The 19,586-nt window shown below is 42.9% G+C and overlaps 1 protein-coding gene across 1 annotated transcript in view; it reads left to right on the top strand.

Moving 5' to 3' along the window:
- The window catches only part of EPB41L4B (erythrocyte membrane protein band 4.1 like 4B), a 195,495-nt gene that overhangs the window by 92,513 nt on the left and 83,396 nt on the right, over positions 1–19,586 (top strand). The window contains exons 14-17 of the mRNA XM_006886987.1: positions 612–721; positions 3,614–3,644; positions 7,255–7,288; positions 13,232–13,296. Of these exons, the coding sequence (XP_006887049.1) occupies positions 612–721; positions 3,614–3,644; positions 7,255–7,288; positions 13,232–13,296 (240 nt within the window). The remainder of the gene's footprint in view (positions 1–611; positions 722–3,613; positions 3,645–7,254; positions 7,289–13,231; positions 13,297–19,586) is intronic.

Raw genomic sequence — 19,586 nt, 5'->3', positions numbered from 1 at the left:
TTGTGTTTTGTTTTTTCTTTAAAAAAAGAACAAACACCCAACTTTGTTGTTGTTGTTAGTTTCTGTCAAATTGTATACAAAAGATGGTATACCATGGGATTTTCACATTTTTGTTTTTTTTTCAAAGCTGATTATTTCTCAGGCTCCTCTGGATGGGTTTGAACTGGCAACCTTTCTGTTAGTAGTCTAGTGCTTAATCATTGGTGCCCCTCAGGGGTGTTTTGTTTCTATCCAAGCCTAGATTTGGTAAATCTTAGTGTAAAAATAACTAAATTTAGTGTATGCTGTTGTTCTCTACTGTAGAGTTGGAACCAGCTCATAACTGATTCTCCAGCAGGTTTTCTGAGGCAGTAAATCACATGGGAGGAGATTGCCCATCCTCCTTCAGAGCAGCTGGTAGCCTCAGACTGGGTGCCTTTGGGATTGCAGCTCAGCTTCTTTTCGTTAAGCCACCAGAACTCCCTTAAATTTAGTGTTTACGTTTAGCAAATGAGTTGGGACAAATTGGAATTGACGCTGGAGCTCTTGAAAAGAAAAGTTTCCTTCTGAGTATGTGTAATGTACGGATGATATTCTGAAATGGGTAACAAAATATAACGTTTGCTTTCCAGTGGGCGGACAGAGTATCAAGCTACACATGGGGCCAGATTACGAAGAACCAGCACCTTTGAAAGGAAGCCCAGTAAACGCTATCCATCCCGGAGACATTCTACTTTTAAAGGTTGTATGCTTTTCCTTCTGCCTTCGAATTTCACAGTGTGATTGAGTTGAGCCCTGGGAGCGTGGTGAAGCCGTTTGAGAAGATGCTTAGAGAGCTTTACGGCAGTTCAGGGCCCCGCTGTACAAAACAGGCCTCTTCTGCTCTCCTGCTCATTAGCCCTTCTCAGTGGGATGTGGTTATTTGCTTCTCCCCATTCCCATCTTTCCTACCTTCTGCCTCTTTGCTTCTTCTAAGTCTGGGACCAGGCCCTGGGACCCCAGGAGTATCATGCCTGCAGAGGACAATACTTTATCTTAAGGGGAAAAACAGTCATTTTTCTCCCATTTTCCAGTTCCAAATAACATCATCAGGCATGGAGAACCCATTATACTGACCCTGTAAGAGTAGAGGCTGTGTATGGTAGAGTTGGAACTGGCCCATAGCTGATCCTGCAGCAGGTTTTCAGGGGGCATAATTGTACAGGAGGAGATTGTTCATCCTTCTCTTGTAGAGCAGCTGGTGACCTCGAACCACATGCCTTTGAAATTGCAGGGCAGCTTTTTGCCACTAGACCACTAGAGAGAGTGCAAATCCTGGCTCAGCTCCCCAGGATCAGTCCACTCTGTACTCTTCCTAGTAGGTAGCCAGGGCTCAGGGTGCTACTTCCCACTCCCTTAAGCTTTGCTGTTAAGTCTTTGTTGTTTTCCATTATGTCTTTGTTCCTGGTATGAACCCTGGCACCTAATGCATGCTCCCCCATTGAGTAAATAAGCAAGCTGTGCTCAGCTCACTTCTTTGTAAATCTTGCCTGCAAGTCCCATCTTTTACCTCTCCCTTCTCTATACTTAATCACTTCTTCAGTCTGAACTCCCAGTTTAGGACTAAATCGTTTCCCCTTTTTTGTGAACTCATTGAAGGACAGGGCCCCTGTGCTCTAAACCCACCTTGCTCTCTCCTTCCTTACCTTTTCATCATGCTGGCCGTTCCATCCCTTTGGTTTGAATGGCTCAGCAGTTAGTGGACCTCCTTGGGACCTAGCACCATTACATACATAGGCCTCATTTCTGGAGTCATTAACCTTGTGCTTCCCACTATTTTCTTCCCTTGAGAACCAAGAATACAGCGATATGGTGGCCAGAAATTCTCTAAAGCCATTTGTCTACTGTAGTGGATGGAAAATGACCAGAGCCCAGAATGTGCTCCACCTTAAAGAAAGGCGAGTGGGATAGGAACCTATCTAGAGATGAGCTGAAATCTGAGACAGAGAAGTGGTAGGAACTGAGAATGCTAGAGGAAGAAGGAGAACTCTGTTGGGAGAGCTGTATTACTTTGGGGATGAGTGTGTGTGAGAGAGAGAGTGCATGTGTATGTGTGTGAGTCTGTGTGTGTAAAAGAGGAGAGTGTCACTGGATCATTTCACCAGAAATAGTCCAGTGTGAGGAAGAACCTTCAGATAGGGTTGTCCAGAGATAAGCATCCTCAGATGCTGGCGAGCTCTTAGTTCATAGAGTTGTGAGCAGGTGCAAACAGAAAGACTTCTGATGAAGTCAGGCTGCCATTAGGGGGTTTACAGACCCAGGATTCTGTCCTACTCATCCCTTTCCCTTCTTGATCCCCATGCTCTTTTATTGTACTGACTTCTTTCCCACCCGTGTTCTAACATCCCTGTGAAGCTCTTAAGGACCTTTTCCTGTTACATCCTTTTTTAAAACAAAATGGAATATAGATAAGTGAGCTCTTTTTCATCCCATGCCTTCTGCACTGACACCCACCCTGCTCAGAAGTAATTACTCCATGCTTCCTGACTACACGCATACATGTGTTCCAGCCTCTGTTCCCGTCTGTTGTCATCACCCCTACACTCAGTCTCTTTATCACAAGAATGTGGGTTCCTTGGTGTACCCTCCAGAGCACCTGGCTGGGGACACACTCAGTGAATATCAGCTGAGTGAGTCTGAGTGAGAGGGGCACAGAGGAGAGGCCATTTCTTTCAGAAAAGGAAAAAGCTGAGGTACAGTTTCTGCCTACAGGAGGTTGGAACTGCTCTGAGATTTCAGAAGTCTCTTCCTGGTCATTGTCTTTGAAATTGCATGAGAACAACAATTAGCCTCTATTCACCTGGAGCAGCAGAGGAAGAAGGAGAATCAGGAATAGGAAGAGGAAAGGAAAGACATGGCTCATTGCCTCCGTGAATAAATGCCTCCTTTGTCAAGAGGCTAAAATTGGATGGTGCCTGGATACTCTTGAACATTTTGGTCAGCAGTTCTGTAGAACAATCCTGATTAAAAGGTGGGGGGTATGCCGAACAGAGTTTAAAATTTTCATGGATCCCAGATTTTATGGAGTTGTGAAGGCTTGGTTGAACCCCTGAAACTATTGCCGTGAGATACTCCGTGAGATACTCTTAATAACCTTAACCCAGAAAATATCCACTCAAGTCTTCTTTAAACCAAAAAAGTAGGTATACATGGTTAATAAGAAATGTGTAGCTCATCTTCATGAGATCAGATTGACAGCAGGAACTTGAAAGATTAGACAGTGGTCAGTGCGTTCCTGCAATGGGGGACGAACAACTCAGAAAAGGAGGGTGAGAGTGTGTGTGTACACTGTGAGCAGTGTAAACAGCATCACTGCATGGCCCGGGCAGGGATTGCTGAATTGGTGTGTATTTAGCTGGGTTTACTTTAACAATTTAGAAAAAGAAGACGAGACTGTTTGCATCAGGTGAACAGTATAATCATGTCACTGCATTGCACATGTAGAACATTGTGGAATTGGTGAATATTTAGCTGTGTATTCTAAAGAACAAAACCGATTGAAAACAAAGTTAGAGTGGTGCTTTTAGATGTAATAACTTTCTTTTCTCTTTTTTTTTTTTTTATCCCCGCCCTCTTTTCTCTTTTTTCTTTAAAGCAAGTAACCCCGTGATAGCAGCTCAGCTCTGGTAAGTGCCCCAACTCTAGGTACCGTACGTTCCTCCCTCTAATTATCCTATTTGTTTGTGATGTTGCGTTCCCTTGATACGGTCAATCATAAAATGAGTCACCTGATGATTTTTCCCCCCTCCTTATTCTGCTGCCTGGCTATACAATCCTCTTGGCTTTCAATAAATGCACAAAGAATGTTCTAGGACAGTTTTTGTTTTGTTTTGTTCTCAAAAACACAGCTGCTCTGTTTGAGTAGCTTTGTGCTTTGTTTATTCTAACAGTGGGTGGTAAAGGTGAGAGGAATGTGTACAGCATGCAGTGCTTCAGGCTGCGATGAGGTGGAACAAAGGCCACGCTCCTCTGTAAAGGCTTGATAGCAGAGGCTCCTCCGTAAAAGCTTGGTAGCAGAGGCTGGGTTTGTTCAGCGACCTGACAGTTTTACAGCAGAGATATAGAAGACGTTAAACCTCGTTGCTGAAATTCCTCAGGGGGAAAGCATTATTGCAAGACTGAAACCCTAGTGCAGGGGTTAGCATACTTTTTCTGCATAGGGCCAGATAGGGAATATTTTAGGCTTTGTGGGCTACATGATCTCTTTTGCAACAACCCTGCTCTTTTGTGGCATGAAAACAGCCGTAGACCATAGATAGACGACTGCATATGTGTGTTCCAAGAGACTTTTACTTTCAAAAGTCAGTGAGCTCAGTTTGGCCTCTGGGCCATAGTTTGCTGTCTTTGACCCCTGCACAGGGGCTGGGGTCTTGCTTGTTCATTGGAGTCATCTGATGAGTTCTGACAGGCTACAGCCCAGAATAATGGAATCTGAATGCCTGGGGCTGGTGCTCAGGCACCTGTATTTTTAACACGTTGCCACACACTTTCAAATTGACGACCATGCTTAGAAACACATTTTTTTTTCCAATTGTTTATGACTGCCATATGAAATGGAGCGTCAGTCGTATGTTTGGAAGTGAAAATTATCACATTTTGTGACAGTTTTTCCATGAAAACTCTCGATGGCAAAAATAGTCCGAATTGTTAAACATGAAAAATTGCGCACAAAAAAAAATTGATATGTTGTCTGGAATGTTACAATTTTTTTCGATGTATTACTGAATAATTAACAAATAAATGCATTAGTACACTTCGTACGAATGATGTTCCTTTTATTTATTAATTAAAATGTGCAGGATGGCTATATTGGTCATTTGCATCAATGTGTTTAAATAACTCCCCAGGTGATTTCTAGTACTAGGTTCAGATGAGAGCAACTACCCTGCCTCTCCTGTGGAACTTTCTTTCTCCCTCTGATTCGGCCATTTCTCTTATGTGGGTTTAGCTATATTAGGAAGACAGCTGCTTTGTTAGAGAATCACTCTGAGTCTGCTCCAGCCACTGGAGACACATTTCCACCAGCCCTATTGACTGTCCCCAGCACAAGCTGCTCAGGAAGTGGTCTCTGAAATAAGGACTGAGCTGTGTGTGGGGCTGTGGACGAAACTTCGAGGAAGGGTTGCAGATGTCCAAGTCAGGTGACGAGAACAGTGGCTGAGGAATCAGGGATTCTGTCTTAGCCTCCAAACCAGCTGTGGGATCTTCAGATTGCTCTTTTCAGGGTCTCCTGAAAACATAGAATTTGGGCAGTATTTGGGTTTTGTAAACTTTATAGCCTCTGATTTTTTTTTTCCCTCCAGAAGAAATTGGACATAGAAGTCCAAGTATATAGGACAGTTAGAAATGGAAGTGCTATGGACGGGGAGTAATCCCCAGCGAGGTGACTGTGGGACCTAGGTCTGCCTGCTCTCCTGCCATCAGACTCCTGGGGACCCCCCAGGATCTAGAAAACATAAGATGAAATGAGTTCGTCGACTTAACTCCTCCTTGCATTGCACAGCCGGGAACTCTTCTTGATTACCTGATTCCCAGTTCCTTGCATTGCCATTCTGCTTGGGGCCATACGTTCTGGCTCTTGTATTTTAAGTTCAGGGATGAGCTCTAGAGACCCAGGGAACTGCTAGCTGCCACTCCGAGCCCTGTTAGGATGGAGGAAGGTCCCTGGCTTCTTATGTAGGCAAGTTTTCTGTTTGCCCTAATTCACATGTCTTTCTAGCAGGTGGTGGCTTAAAAGTGTTTGCCCCTTCCCCAGCTTCTCAAGATTGTGTGCTTTTATATTCCCAGTGGTTTGTAAGTCATAGCACTTAGAATTTGTCTTCATTTCCTTCTCTAAGGTGGTGCTTTATTTTTTGTTTGTTTGCTTTCCCCTAATAAAATTCCATTTTCCTCTTAGCTTCTAGTGGCGATTATATAGATTGAGAATCAAAACAAACTAAAAAACAAATCTCCAGCAATAAAAAGCCCCAGTAAATATACCCTTTAGGAACGAATGAGCTAATAACCACTGTTCTCAGCCATTCAATTGCTCTTCGCAGCCTGTGGGCTCCCAGGTTTAGTGGGGTTGCTGGGAGCCAGGGAGGAAATTGTGCTCTGGGATGCAGAGGTGCTGCCGGGAAAGCGGTGCCTCACGGAGCACTTAGCCTGGCTGATGAAACCCAGCTAGGGTGGCACTGACCCGGAGCCTAGCTCTGTCCTGCTGGCCAGCTCTGAAAACTGGAACACAGAACCTTTTAGTCACCAAGCAGTATTCATAACAAGGGTATGTTTCCCTCTCATTGTTGGAGAAGCAGTGAACTTTTATTTCGAGCACACCACCCTGGCAACATAGCCCAGCAAGTGTGCTCTTGTTTGTTTGTGGGTTTTCTGGCCAGTACTTTGCTTGGCATTTTAAGTACATTTCATTTTACACAAGTTTCTTCGTCCTTATTTGCATGTATGATAAGCACATACATGTCTATGGAGTGGTTACATTTAAGAATCTGCCAGAATAGACTCATGCATAAGAAGGCCTGAACCTGTTTTCAGGCTCTTGGAGTATCAGCTTGGCTTCATGGAAAGAATTCCACCTTCAGAATTGAACAAGCAGACTCTAGTCCAGCCCAGTGTTGTTGACTAGCCGGGTGGCCCTGATTTCTCTGTGAGGCAACTGTTTTTTTATCTGTAAAATGAGGTGGTAACGTTTACTGACCTTGTATCAGTGTTACTGTGGATTAAATAATAACAGACGGGATGTTGTGAGGACCCAGCCTTGAATGCCATGAGCATTCCAGAGCGATGACCACATTGTCGGCAGTATGGTCAATAGCAGAAGGGCCTCTGTGTCCCCAGCACAGTGTTCAGTGGTGATGGGTTCACCACAAGTGGCTGGCAGCTCTGTCGCCAGCTACTGAAAACTGGGCATCAGTGGCACTTCCTGGTTCTGTGGACCACCTGCCAATGCCAGGGCAGACGTGGGGTCTGAGCTAACATCTCTTGGCTCATACAGCTGAAAGGGTCCCTTTTGTGCCGTTTGCAGGCAGTTTGGGATATCACCTGCCTGTTTCTGTTTGTGGGCTCTAAAGTGATGAATGAAACTCTTTTACCTTCCTGGTAAAGTAAGCAAAGTAACAAAAAGGTGCAGTATGTGGCATTTCCTAAGAATGGGCAGTACATAGGTACAGCTTATAACTGTTAAAGAAACCTGTAATAATGCCATTTCTCATTTTGTTAATTTATTTTTTTGCTTTTTTTTAGCTCTAAAACAAATCCTGAAGTCCATAATTACCAGGTGAGATGTTTTATAAGAGTTTTTCATGTTTTTTAAATTTTGCTGCTTTGAACAGTCATTATGCTTATATTCATATTTTGAAGAAATAATGAGTGTTTTGAGAAAGCTTTTTGAGAAAGCAACAAGAGGAAAGCCCTTAATGACCCTTGCTTCCTTTCCTCTCGATTGTCCAAACCGCTCATTTCTTAACTTTGTCATATGTCACATAGCAGGGGCATAAGTTCAGGTTTCTGGGTGAGCAGAAACAACCTCTTAGAGGCACTCAGGTGCGGCAGCTTTTTGTCCAGGTGTGTTTGGGGCTGGGGAACATGAGTCCGGTGAGATTTGCGTCCAGGAGAGGGTATCTTGGCCGATGGTTTGGGAAGCATTATGCCCTTCAGCTCCCTTCTTGGACCTTACAGCCCACTGGTCTCACCAGTGAGATGCCCTGACAGAAAGATACATGTTTTCTTTTCTCTCTTTTCCTGTTTTTATTCTATTGGGGTGATAAATTATATTACAAAGTGTTTGCCAATTCAACTTTCTTCACATCTCAAGTTTAATGGCGTCAATGACTTTTATCATATTGTTCAACCTTCACCGTTATCTATTGTAATGTTTCCCTCCTGAATGCATTGTCGCACGCTTTTACATTGACAACCATGCTTAGAAACACATTTTCCGTCATTTGTGGCAGTGTGTTAATAGAAGCTCAGTGTCCCCTGGGCTTTGTGTCTCCTTTCCAGTTCCTTCTGAGTTCACTGTGTCCCGCAGATTATTTGACCCTGCAGCACACCCCCTCCGCCCCCAGTCACATACACCAAAAAAACCCACTTTAGGGCTAGACATATTTTGAGACAAAGCTTCACCATCCTCACCTCTAAGGAGAACCCTGGTTGCTTTTCCTCTAAGACATATTTTTGTTTGTCTTGGAAACAAAAAGATGGGGCCAGTCCTCGATAAAGGATATTATGCTTGGAAAGGTGGAGGGTCAGAGAAAGAGAGGAAAACTCAACAAGCTAGTTGACACAGTGACTGTAACAGTGGGCTCAGGTATGTAAGATGTGATGAGGGTGACACAGGATAGGACCGGGTTCACAGCTTTTATTGGAAGGGTCTCTGTGAGCCACAGTCAACTCCACGGCACCTCAGAACAACAGTGGTAACCTAGTGGGTGAGGAGTTGTGCTGCTAACTCAAATGTAGGCAGTTACAATCTACCAGCTGCTTCACAGGAGAAAGAAGGGCAGTCTCCTCCCATGTGATTTACTGCCTCTGAAAACCTGCCGGAGGGTCTGTAAATCAGTTCTGAAGTGACAGCTGTGAGTTTGAGTCGAGATCTGTCTCCTACAGAAGAAGCCTGCCTGTCCTCATGGCTGATGCTGCACCCTTTCACGTATCTCAGAATTGGCCCGCGGTAGATAGAGGCCTGTAGGTGTGACCACCCAAGGCCCGAGATTGCCTGTCTGCCTGACCATCCACCACTGAGCAGCCCCTGGGGTCATGGTCCAAGCACAGTCCACAGCCTAGCTTACATCATGCACTTAGCTCCCAAACAGCTGCGGGGGCTCTCTGTAGCCATCCACATCCTTCCCCAGCCTGGCTCTAACGTATTCTTCTACATTATTTCTCACTGTGCCTCATCACACACCATATGTTCGTCTCTCAGGGAACTGCATAATTGTTGCCCCATAATGTCATTCCTCATTCGTTTGCATATGCTCATCTGCCAGGATCCCTTCACCTCCCATCTGTACATTTAAAGATCCTCAGAGACCAGCTCAGAAGCCAGGTCTCCTCCAGTGCCACCTGATCCTCTCAGTTAGAGGTTACCAGTGGTTTTCAACCCTGAACCAAACCCAGAAAGCCACTGTGATGGAGTTGATTCCAACTCCTCGCCACCCTCCGTCAAGTTTCTGAGAATGTAAATCTTTATAGGAGGACACAGCCTATCTTTCACCTTTGAGCAGCTGGTATATTCAAATTATTGACTTACTGGTTAGCAGGGCAAAATACAGCACACCACCAAGACTCCTCATGAGACTTTCAAATGTAGTGCCTGTTAAAACCACCTGAAAATCTTTTTTTAAAAAAAAAAAGTCATTGCTAAGGCCTTACTCCAGAGAGTTTGGATCAGAGGAATGGATCAGAGGAGTGGAATTGAGCCTCAATGCAGTGTCAAAACCCCTAGGGCGGTTCTGAGGAGCACTAGGTCATAGTGTACAGCATATCCAGCTGCTTACAGAAAGGTTGCTGGTTCAAATCCACCACCCACTCTCTGGGAGAAAGATGACAGTCTTCCCCATAAAGATTTACCACCTCAGAAACCAAATAGAGTAGCACTGTAAGTCAGACTCAACTTGATGGCACTTGGATAAAGTGGTTGTAAGGCTCTCTGGTGGCCTGGTGGCATGTTGCTGGTCAGTTTCATGCATGATCTACTAGCCATTCTGAGGGAGAAATAGGAACATTCTTTGTTGCATAAAGATTTATAGCCTTGGCAACCAGATAGAGCATTGCTATGAGTTGGAATGGACTCTAGGGCAGTGGCTATAGTCAGGTGATTGTAATGAACAGGCTGGAAAATGCTGGGCTTCGTGGACCCACCTTTCCAGGCAGGCACTACTCATGCAGCGTCCTCAGCAGGCACCTTCCACGTTGGGGCCAACTCTTATACGAGGTGGATCTGAATGCCTGACGGACACTGTTCTCCTGGATTCTGTGCCCTGTTTCTAGTCTGGTTTTGAATGTCACAGTAATCAAGTTCATAAAAGACGAGGCACTTTGGAGTTGTCTTCGAATTACACCTTTCTTGATCTTATATTGCTGTAAATGGGCATAGAATCCCAGCATAGATTATCTTTATGGGGTTTCCAGATTGCTGATATTTTGTGCTGTTGACTTCAATACATCACCTTCTCAGTGTGTCTGCACAACTTGGAAATTACTTTGGAGTGTAAATCCTAAAAAAAGAATTCAAGCATGCTTGAGGAAATCTTAGATCTCCCACTTACTTTGTGTTCTCTACATTCTTGAATCTTCTTATTCATTAATGGATTGGTTTTTTGTTGAGAGATTTTCAAGTTTAATGACTGGGAATGTTGTGGGAGAGGAAAGGGTTGTTGATGGACCGTTGCAACTTGACAGAGAGAAAGAAATAAAAATCAGTGAAGCAAAGTAACCCCATTCTGCACTGTTCTGACCTCACCAGCCTCAGGGTTGTGTTCTCACTGCTCATTCCCTGTAGAGTAGACACTGAGGATATTTGTTGAAATCAGATCCACACAACACCATTACCTAGATATTGTTCTTAACATCTTTGCCAACCACTACTCTTTGCACCTTGCCAATTGTGGAGGTTCTGTGTTGCTATCAAGGATTGAGAGTCAGTTGACTGAGATAAACTGTCCTGAGACCTGACCTGATAGGCTTCTGTGTACGACAGAGGGTTTTCAGGATAATGATGCTTCAGCATTTATCCTGCATGACAAGGTTAGCAAAGGGTGGATGCTGTGTTCTCATTGGGAATACTGTGAGCGTTTTCTAGAGAGACAATTTCCCGCCATTTGGTACTGTCCCTGGAATTACAAGACTTTTTGTTTCCCTGTTCTCTGCCTTTTAATTAAAGATAACCTTCCAGTCATTTGCAACATGTCACGTACAGTTCCAGTTCCTCCAGAGGAACTGGTTGAGAACCATCTGGCATTAACAATACAATTCTCCCTGACAGCTTTCTAAGTTTTTTTGAGTTGGAATCAACTCAATGACACACAACAATAGGCTTTAGGATTTTGAAACACTAGGGAAAGTTCTGGAATGTCCTTTATGGGTAAGTTACCTAACACCTCCAGTAAATCTGATTTGGTTGTGTTTGAAGATAGACGTTAGAATAGAGACCTTAGTTCTAGGTTAGTCATTCTCATTTATTGACGATGTCAGTTCCCAATCGATGAAATTACATTTTGGACATGGCTTTGTGACCAAAACACAGTAAGTTTGACTTTGAGCAGACTGCCTAAACTTCTCTGTGTGTATCTTCTAAAAGAGAGAGATGTAAAGAAATGGCATCAGGGAAAGTCTGAACCCTAGTTTAGCTCTTAAATTCTGCTGTTGAGATGTTTCCTCCAGATTTCCCTTTTCCTGTGGTATGCCCTGTGGTAGTTGGAGACTTAGCTTGATGGTAGCACCATTGGGAAGGACAGCGTCCCTCTGCTCCCCAGCCAAGGTGATAACAGTGTTTGAGCACTACTAACTGCTAACCAGTAGGTCAGTGGTTACAACTTAGTAACCACTTCCCTGGAGAGGCTTCTGTGAAGATTATAGACTTGGAAGCCCCTGGACAGTTCTCTGTCCTGTACAGCCTACTACACACAGAATGAAGTTGATCCAAGGGTGTTTACTCTTCTTTGTGGGAGTGGATTCTATAACAGAGAGCAACTTCAGCTTTTTTTGTTTGTTTGTTTGTTTGTTTTTGGGAGGGGGCATTTTATTTTATTGGGATCTTTGGGGGTTTGTTTGTTTTTTCCAACTTTTTAACCATAACAGGAAGGGAGGAGAGAAGAAGGAAGGAGTTTTAGAAAGTAATATTTGCAGGGCTGTAGTGACTTAAATGTGAAAACAAAACCAAACCAAGCCCTTTGCTGTGGCTTCTGACTCGGTGAACCTATAGAATTTCCAAGGCCTAGTGGTCAGGAGCAGAGCTGGCAGCCTGAAGGCATGTGGTTCAAATTCACTAGCAGCTCCACGGGAGAAAGATGGGCAGTCACCTGCCTCTGAGAACCTGCTGCTGGAGTCAGTGGTGTGTTGGTTCTCAGCAGTACAAAACAACAACCTTGTCTGAAGCTGATGGCTAAAGCTTTCTCCTCCGAGGCGAAGGAGTGGTGTGTTCAAACCTCCAACCATTGGGTTAGCAGCCAAGTGTTTAACCACTACACCACTGAAGCTCTTAAATGCCCAAACCAAAACCTGTTGTCAGCATGGTCTGGATTCATGCCTACACTCCATCAGGTGTCCAGAACTGTCTTTAGAGAAGGAAACTGCCCATATTTTTCTCACAGCAGTTGGTAGATTTAAAATGCCATCCTTTTGGCTAGCAGCTCAGCAGGAAAGCATTGTACCCCCAGGGCTCTTTACTTAAATGTCAGAGGGGCCTAAAAGACCCTTAGAAAGTTTAATCTTGCCAGTCTCCATGGGTTTTGGTGATGTCTGGGACTGCTGCCCTCTGCAGGCCAGAAGTGGATAAGCAACCTGCCACCTAGTCCAGCCCTTCTTGACGTCAAACACTGAAGTTTTTGTGAGAGTCACAGGTCTGGATCTGCTTTTCTCATCTGAAAAGGAACCAGTTCCTTCCTTTATCCTTTCCTTTCCTTCTCACTCCCTCTTTCCTTTCCTTCCTTCTGTTTCTCCAGGATAAGTACTCTGTACACATTTTTTGTGTGTGCGTATTTTGTTTTAGATCATAGTAAAAAATTCTTTTTATTGCATACACATGGGAGGACCAAAAATTTACCTCCTACTCACGTGAGTGTCCCTGTCCTGTCTTTGTCTGAGTGGAGGTGTAACTGTTAATCACAGCTGTCATTCATTTTCAGCAATGACAAAAAATGTTTCTGAAGGGGTAAAAAAAATCCTATCAGTCTCCCTGTCTTTCTGAATCTTCCCATCTGTCTGTTTGGAAGCAGTGGTTACTGCCTGCTCTGGGCATGCTTGACAGCCCCTTTCAAAGCACGCGCTTTCAGTCCCTGCCCCTTCCTAAGAAGGGCTGCCTCGCTGATGGGGCTCCTAGTCCCAGCTCCCATGACTGTCCTGGGATGTATCCAACCCAGCAGCCAGGGGGTAGCATTAGTTTTCTACTCTCAACCCTCTTAGTCCTTCAGATGAATGCTCATAAAAGTAAGGGTAAACAAATGCGGTTGAAATAAAAAGGCAGCTGAGTGAGTAATCACATCTAATATTTCCTTTGCAGCCTCCATATCACCCAAATATTCATCCCAGCCAATCTCGGTGGCACCCTCACTCTCCAAATGTAAGGTAAGTAGTGCTGAAGCCCAAAGCTCTGTGCTCTTGAACTTTCTGCTTCTCTGGGAAGTTTAAATGCAGCATTGGAGACCGGTCTTGACAGTGGCATTGTCATGGTACAGATTCATAATTTGCAGAGGAAAAGAAGCTAGTTTGATTCTTATTTACTCAGGTTATCTTTTGTGATGTTCAAATGAACTGAATTTTTAAAATAATTCCAACTTTGGACTTTCTGATTTCTGAATTAGAAGTGGGACTTCAAATCTCTAATAATTTCATGTCTTTCAAATTTGTTTACTTAAAATTTAGGGTATTTTTATTGTGGTGGTCGGGGTATTTTTTAAACTCTTTCCTCCACCACCTCCCTAATCCCCCCAGCATAGGGATTTAAGAAGGAACCTTAGTAACACAGTGGTTGTAAGTTCTCTGCTGATAAAAGGTCAGTGGTTCCCACCAGCTACTCCTTGGAAGAAAGATATGGCAATCTGCTTTCATAAAGATCTAAAACCTTGAAAACCCTTTGGAGCAGTGTTACTCTGTCCTGTAGGATTGCTATGAGTTAGATTGATTCGATGGCAATAGTTTTGGGGTTTGAGTGGATGGGAGTTTCCTTTCCCTGGTGGTAGGTTTTTTCCCCCATAACCCAAGGGTTGACAGATAGGTGCTAGACTAGATAGTGTTTTGTGCTTTGAGGGTCAGTTGGTCACTGTTGCAACTACTCTATTCTGTGGTTGTAACTTAAAAACAGCCATTGAGAGTGCTTAAATGAATGCTCACGGCTGTGTTGCAATAATGCATATTTACAAAAACAGGCAGTGAGTGGAATCTGACCCATCATCTGTAGTTTGCCTACCCCTACCCTAGCCTAACTACACTCCTTTGGAAGTAAACTAGCATCTGTCATACTGTGTGTATGACTGGGTTTGAAGGGTTTCAAATGCCAGTGTTTTGAATATAGATATTCCTTTAAAAGTGTGATTTTTTTAAGACCAGTCTTAATGAATGCTCATGTATGGAAACTTGCAGGAACATAATTGCTGAGTTCCATTTACATTATTACTTGGTAAGGTTGCTAAATGGAGTTGTGAAAAGAGGTACATGGAAAACAAGGCAAAGGAGAGAAAGTAGCTTTTGATAGTTCTTACCAACTCTGAGGGTATTATACTTGATCTCCATGTAGCTTTTTAAAGCAAGTGAGATTGATGGAGTAATAACTCTAAATGTTTCTGTATTTTGAAGGCAGTTTATTGGTAGATATGAGAAGTGGAGGAAATGCATAGATAGGAATGATTCTTTTATTCACATGGTGTTTGCAAAAAAATATTTCATTTGTAGTGACAAATAAACAGTACCCTGTACTCTCACATCAGCTTCCTTCTGGGGACTGCATCACCCAGCTTTCACAAGGGGATTCTGAGAAAAGCCCCTCAGAACAGTGGCCCTTTCCAGGGGCTCTGCTGACCAGAAGCATCTCTATCACTTGGGGAGTTTGTTAGAAGTATAAATTCTTAACCCATTTCAGACTAGGAGCGCAGAATATCTGGTGGTAGAGCCTAGCATTTTGTATCCTAGTAAGCTCTCCAATCTTGAAGAGAGGCCTTTGGCAATGCAGACTTTCAATGCAGCTGATAATTGAAGATTGTCAGCTCTGGTCCAAGCAAAGGTGCCGTGGAAGAAAAACCTGGTGCTGGTAATCTCCTTTTTAAAAAGTTGCCATTAAAAGCCCTGTAGAGCACAGTTTTACTCTGACAGTAGCGGGGTCACCATGAAACTAGACTGCAGCTAGTTCCCATTTGGAAGTTTGAAAAGCACATCCTGAAAGAGAGCTTTCAGCACTTTAAACAAATGTTCCATGGGTATTCACAGTGCATTTTAGCATAAAGAAGTCCTGTAATAAAGAAACCTTTTAAGCTGTCACCCAGCTTTCCCTAGACTAACCTTAAGATACTTTTTGAGAAAGGATGACACAGTTTGTATATAGAGATACATATAGACAGTTTCTCTACACGTGAAGATTGATAAATTATCTACCTATGAATTTTTAAACTGCCAAAGTAGAAAAATCCATTCATTTCCATTTTGACGTCATCACCATTCACGTTGCTTGTGGTTTTCTTGCCCTGCTTCTTTCCTTGGTGCCCATGTTGTTTCACGTTTCTGGATTTTCTTCCATTCCCGCACTAACCATTCACTCTGTAAACAAAACAGGCCATCTTTTCAAGATGACAGGTTGCACTGGAAAGCAGCAGCCAGTGGAGATGGCAGCCAGCTTGATTATGTCCACAACCAGAACCAGAAGAATTTAGGAGGAGCGCAGAGTGTGAAGTACCAAGATAAACTCATGACTGTCCTTTGAGAGCTGCAGCATCTCAGTCCATTCACCATCATAGTTCCATTCCATTCCATGACGTGTGTCTTGGCATCACGTGGATGTGTTTGTAAAAGGGTCTGAAAGTTGTCTTCGGTGTCTGTGTAAATATTTGAAAATAACATTAATAGCTTGTCATAATTTAATGCTGACTGAATTCTCAATACAATGAAGGTAGTGAAAGGCTCAGGAATCATTTTAATATTCTGATTTAAAAATTGCAGTGGCAGTGTGTGTTTATTGTCTTGCTATGTATCTGATATTTTCTTTGTTATTTAATTAATGGGACCAGATAAAACCATAGAAGTTCAGGAAGACAGTGTAGTGTATCTTGAGGATCAAGATTTTTGGGGTCCAGTCTCTACCATTGTGCGATCTTGGTCAACTCATTTCCTCTTTGTTAGGCTAAAATAATTTTCTCCCATTTAAAATGAATGGATGCCTAGTGGCAAGAAGCTGCACTGCAATCCCAGAGGGGCGCAGTTCAAATCCACCAGATGCTCTGCTGGAGAAGGAGGGACAGTCTCCTCCTGTACCAGTCAGATCCGATTTGATGGTACACACACAAATAATATTTTAAAAAAATAAATAAAATGAATGGATGGACTGAATGATCTGACAGCCCCTTTCTGACTCAAAATTTTATAATTATATATTTTTTCAAATCTCCTTAGGATAAGTATATAACATTCTATCTCAGTTTCTCATAAGGAAGCTACATTATCCATGTCTCTGAGAGCAGATTACTGCCGAGACACTAAATAAGATCTAGAACTTACTAGATTGTTATTTAAATATAAGGGGACTTTTAATTTCCTGTCTCAGAGCCGGTTAGCCACTTTCCCTTTTAATGATTGCATAATCAAAAACTGCATAGCATTTGTTGATAGAATTTGCTGCTCCGGTTCGACAATAATTTTTGAAATGTCTTAATAATTGGTGCTGCTATATTGCATGATTTTAGAGAACATGCTTGTGAATACACACTGTCAGAATGTGTAGAATTTTTTTACTCTATTAGAAAGCAACATATAATCCCAGATGTGTTTATGATTCAAAGTAGATAGGTTTTTACTCAAGTTGTGCCAAAGCGTTCTGTAGAACGGCAGGAGAGACATGACCCAAGTCGTCTTTGTAGAACCCGAAATCAATATGTTGCATTTTAGACTAGAGCTTTACCAAAAATATTTATTTTCCCCATTTCAAGCCGTGAGTTCAACTTTTTTTCCTCTTAACAGATACGTCTGAAATATTTTCCATTAGCTTTTCATGAAATCCATTTGTTCTTGTGCCACTTTTATGGATGGCATTATTATTCAGTCCATGTTAATTAGGTCTTAAAAAAATATATTGATATTCTTTGAGGTATTTCATTGCTAAAATAGAATGGGTTTTTTTTGTTTTTCCACAAAAAGTCTATTAAGAAGAAGCGTATCACTGTGCACCTAGCGTGGTGGAGTCTATCATTTATAAACTCTTCCTAAGAAATATTTGTTTACAAGTGTGTTCCATTTTAGCATATATCTTGATCCTCCGTGTAAATGCTGCATACAAGTAAATGTGTTCTGAATCTTCTAATCTTACTTCTAATTTTACAAATGTGTTTCTAAGGAATAAAGATTATTCTTGCTTTTTTGACTCCATCTTCATTTCATTGACACTTGTTACTGTCCTGGAATACCATTTGTGCATGATCCAGGTAATGCGAGAGTTGACTTTCTGACGTCTGAAGGTGAGCATTTTCTTAGGAACTAAGGATGATTTTAGGATGAGGCTTTCCTTGGGGAAAGGGCCTCTTCTTGCGGGCCTGATGGCTAGGGCATTTGGTTCATTTAAGGTAGCTCTGGTGCAGGTCCTGGTGCCGGGTCACAGTTTCTGAGCAGAGTGAAGTGACAGAGGAGTTGGTCCTGGCCTCTGCTGCTGTTCCTGGCTGAAAGACATCCATGGCTATATCTGTTGACCTTCCAGAGTTTGTATACACTATCCAAGACCCGCTAATAAATAATTTTCTCCTTAAAGTGACCTGAGTGGATTCTGTTGTCTTCAACCAAGAACTTTTCTCGGTACTTAAGACCTCCTGATACACAAATGAATAGTAAGTTTTTTATTCCTTTACTTAATGAACCTCTTTTTACTGCATTTGACAGTGATGATCACATACTTAGGGCTTTCTGTTCTGTTCTTCTCTTTACTTCTCTGTGCTATATATTTCATTTTCTAACCTTGTGACTTTTTCTTTGGTCTTCAAAACAATTGCCCCTTCTGTTTTCTTAATAAATATTGGTGTTGTCCAAGGGTCCTTCCTCTGTCCCCTGCTTGTCTTCACACACTCTATTTTAGTTTTTTCCTGTCATGATTTTATGTTGCTGTTGACGTGTACACCACTATTTCTGCCCCAGATTTCGACCATTAGTGTTTACATTAACATTTCAGCTTGAATACCCCATGTCAATATCATACTCTATGGAAATGAAGTGATCATCCTTTTCCAAAAGAAACTTTTATTCCATATGAATTCTCTCTTCTCTAACCCCAGGTAAGAATTTACACATTGTTCACAACTCTTCTCCTCTTTGCTGCTCTTGTCCAGGCAATTCCTATGTCTGTTCAACTCTGTCTCTTTAGTATTAGCCTGTCCTGTCTGCTTGCCAACACTGATCTGATGAGAGTATCTTGTCTCCGGCCGAGAAGTGTCCTTACTGATTTCCTTGATGTGAGACTGTACTGACAAGCCCATTCTTCTCACAGTCGCTGCAGTGAACTTTCTGAAACACCACCTGATTGTGTCATCCTGATGCTTGACACCTGCCAGCATTCTTCTTCACCCGTAAGATGAAGTGCCACTTCCTTCCTAGGGAATTGCCCTATGATCTTTGCCCTATTGCACTATAGCATATATCTCCCCTTGTTTCTCATCCTCCTCTTTAAATACCTACAATATCAAACTCTCTGTAATTGTAGGCATATGCTGCATCCTGATAATATTCACACCGGTCCCTTTGCAAGTCCTGTGCCTCTGGCTAGAATGCTGTCACTCCCACTCCTTGAAGACTTGCTCTCTTGAGCCTCATCTCAGGCACCGCTTTTCCAGAAACTGTCTGAATGCCCCAGCCTCTGCATATCAGGCTCACGTCTGTGCTCTGTGTTCCCCTAGTACCTCTGTATATAGCAGTGTTGCACACATACCACTTGGGATTAGAACTGCCTCTTGATCATCTCATCTTCTGGCCTGTATTCACGCGTAAGCTTTTTTATCCTAATCGCCTTTGTTTCCCAGCTCCTGACACATAGCAGGAGCTCCATGAATGTCTACTCAGCAAATTAATGCTTTCATATTCATTCTCAAGAAATTGTTTGCACAGGTAACGGGTAGCATTATGTCATGTCTTGGCTGTTCAGAGGTATCCAAACGGGCCTCTCCAGTCTGTGAAGAAGCTTGGACAGGACACTGATCACCACGTTCATTCCAGACTGAACGCCATCATCAGCATATTCAGGGTGTCGACTGTGTTCTTATTCAAAACAGTTGGAAAACTGTTGTGCTGGGAAAAAGACGGTTGTCATGGGTTCACAGTAATGTGGAGCCACAAGGAGCCACATCCTGTTGCCAGTGCTCTGCTTGCATTACTTCACTTGATCTTCCTGACTGTCCTGTGAGATGGGGAGTATTCTCATTTCACAGATGGGGAAACCCACACATAGTGTTTAGGCCAGCATCTTTCATGTGGTCATAGAACTCATAACATGGAAGTGATAATATGAAAATTCTAACTCAGCTGACTGCGTCCTCAGTTCCTGTGATCTGCTACCCCTTGCTGTTAATCACTCCACCATTTGTGATTTTAGCTATCCATATTCGCATGAGATTATATTGAAAAGTTCACTAGGCTAAGATCCAGTCAGCACAGAGCCACCCAGCTCTGCCATGACTCCC

Source organism: Elephantulus edwardii, unplaced genomic scaffold (genome assembly GCF_000299155.1).
Source record: "Elephantulus edwardii isolate Elephantulus edwardi_28Jun2011 unplaced genomic scaffold, EleEdw1.0 scaffold00052, whole genome shotgun sequence".
NCBI lineage: Eukaryota > Metazoa > Chordata > Mammalia > Macroscelidea > Macroscelididae > Elephantulus > Elephantulus edwardii.
Note: the sequence above shows the minus strand (reverse complement) of the source record. Positions and strands in the feature narration are given on the sequence as shown.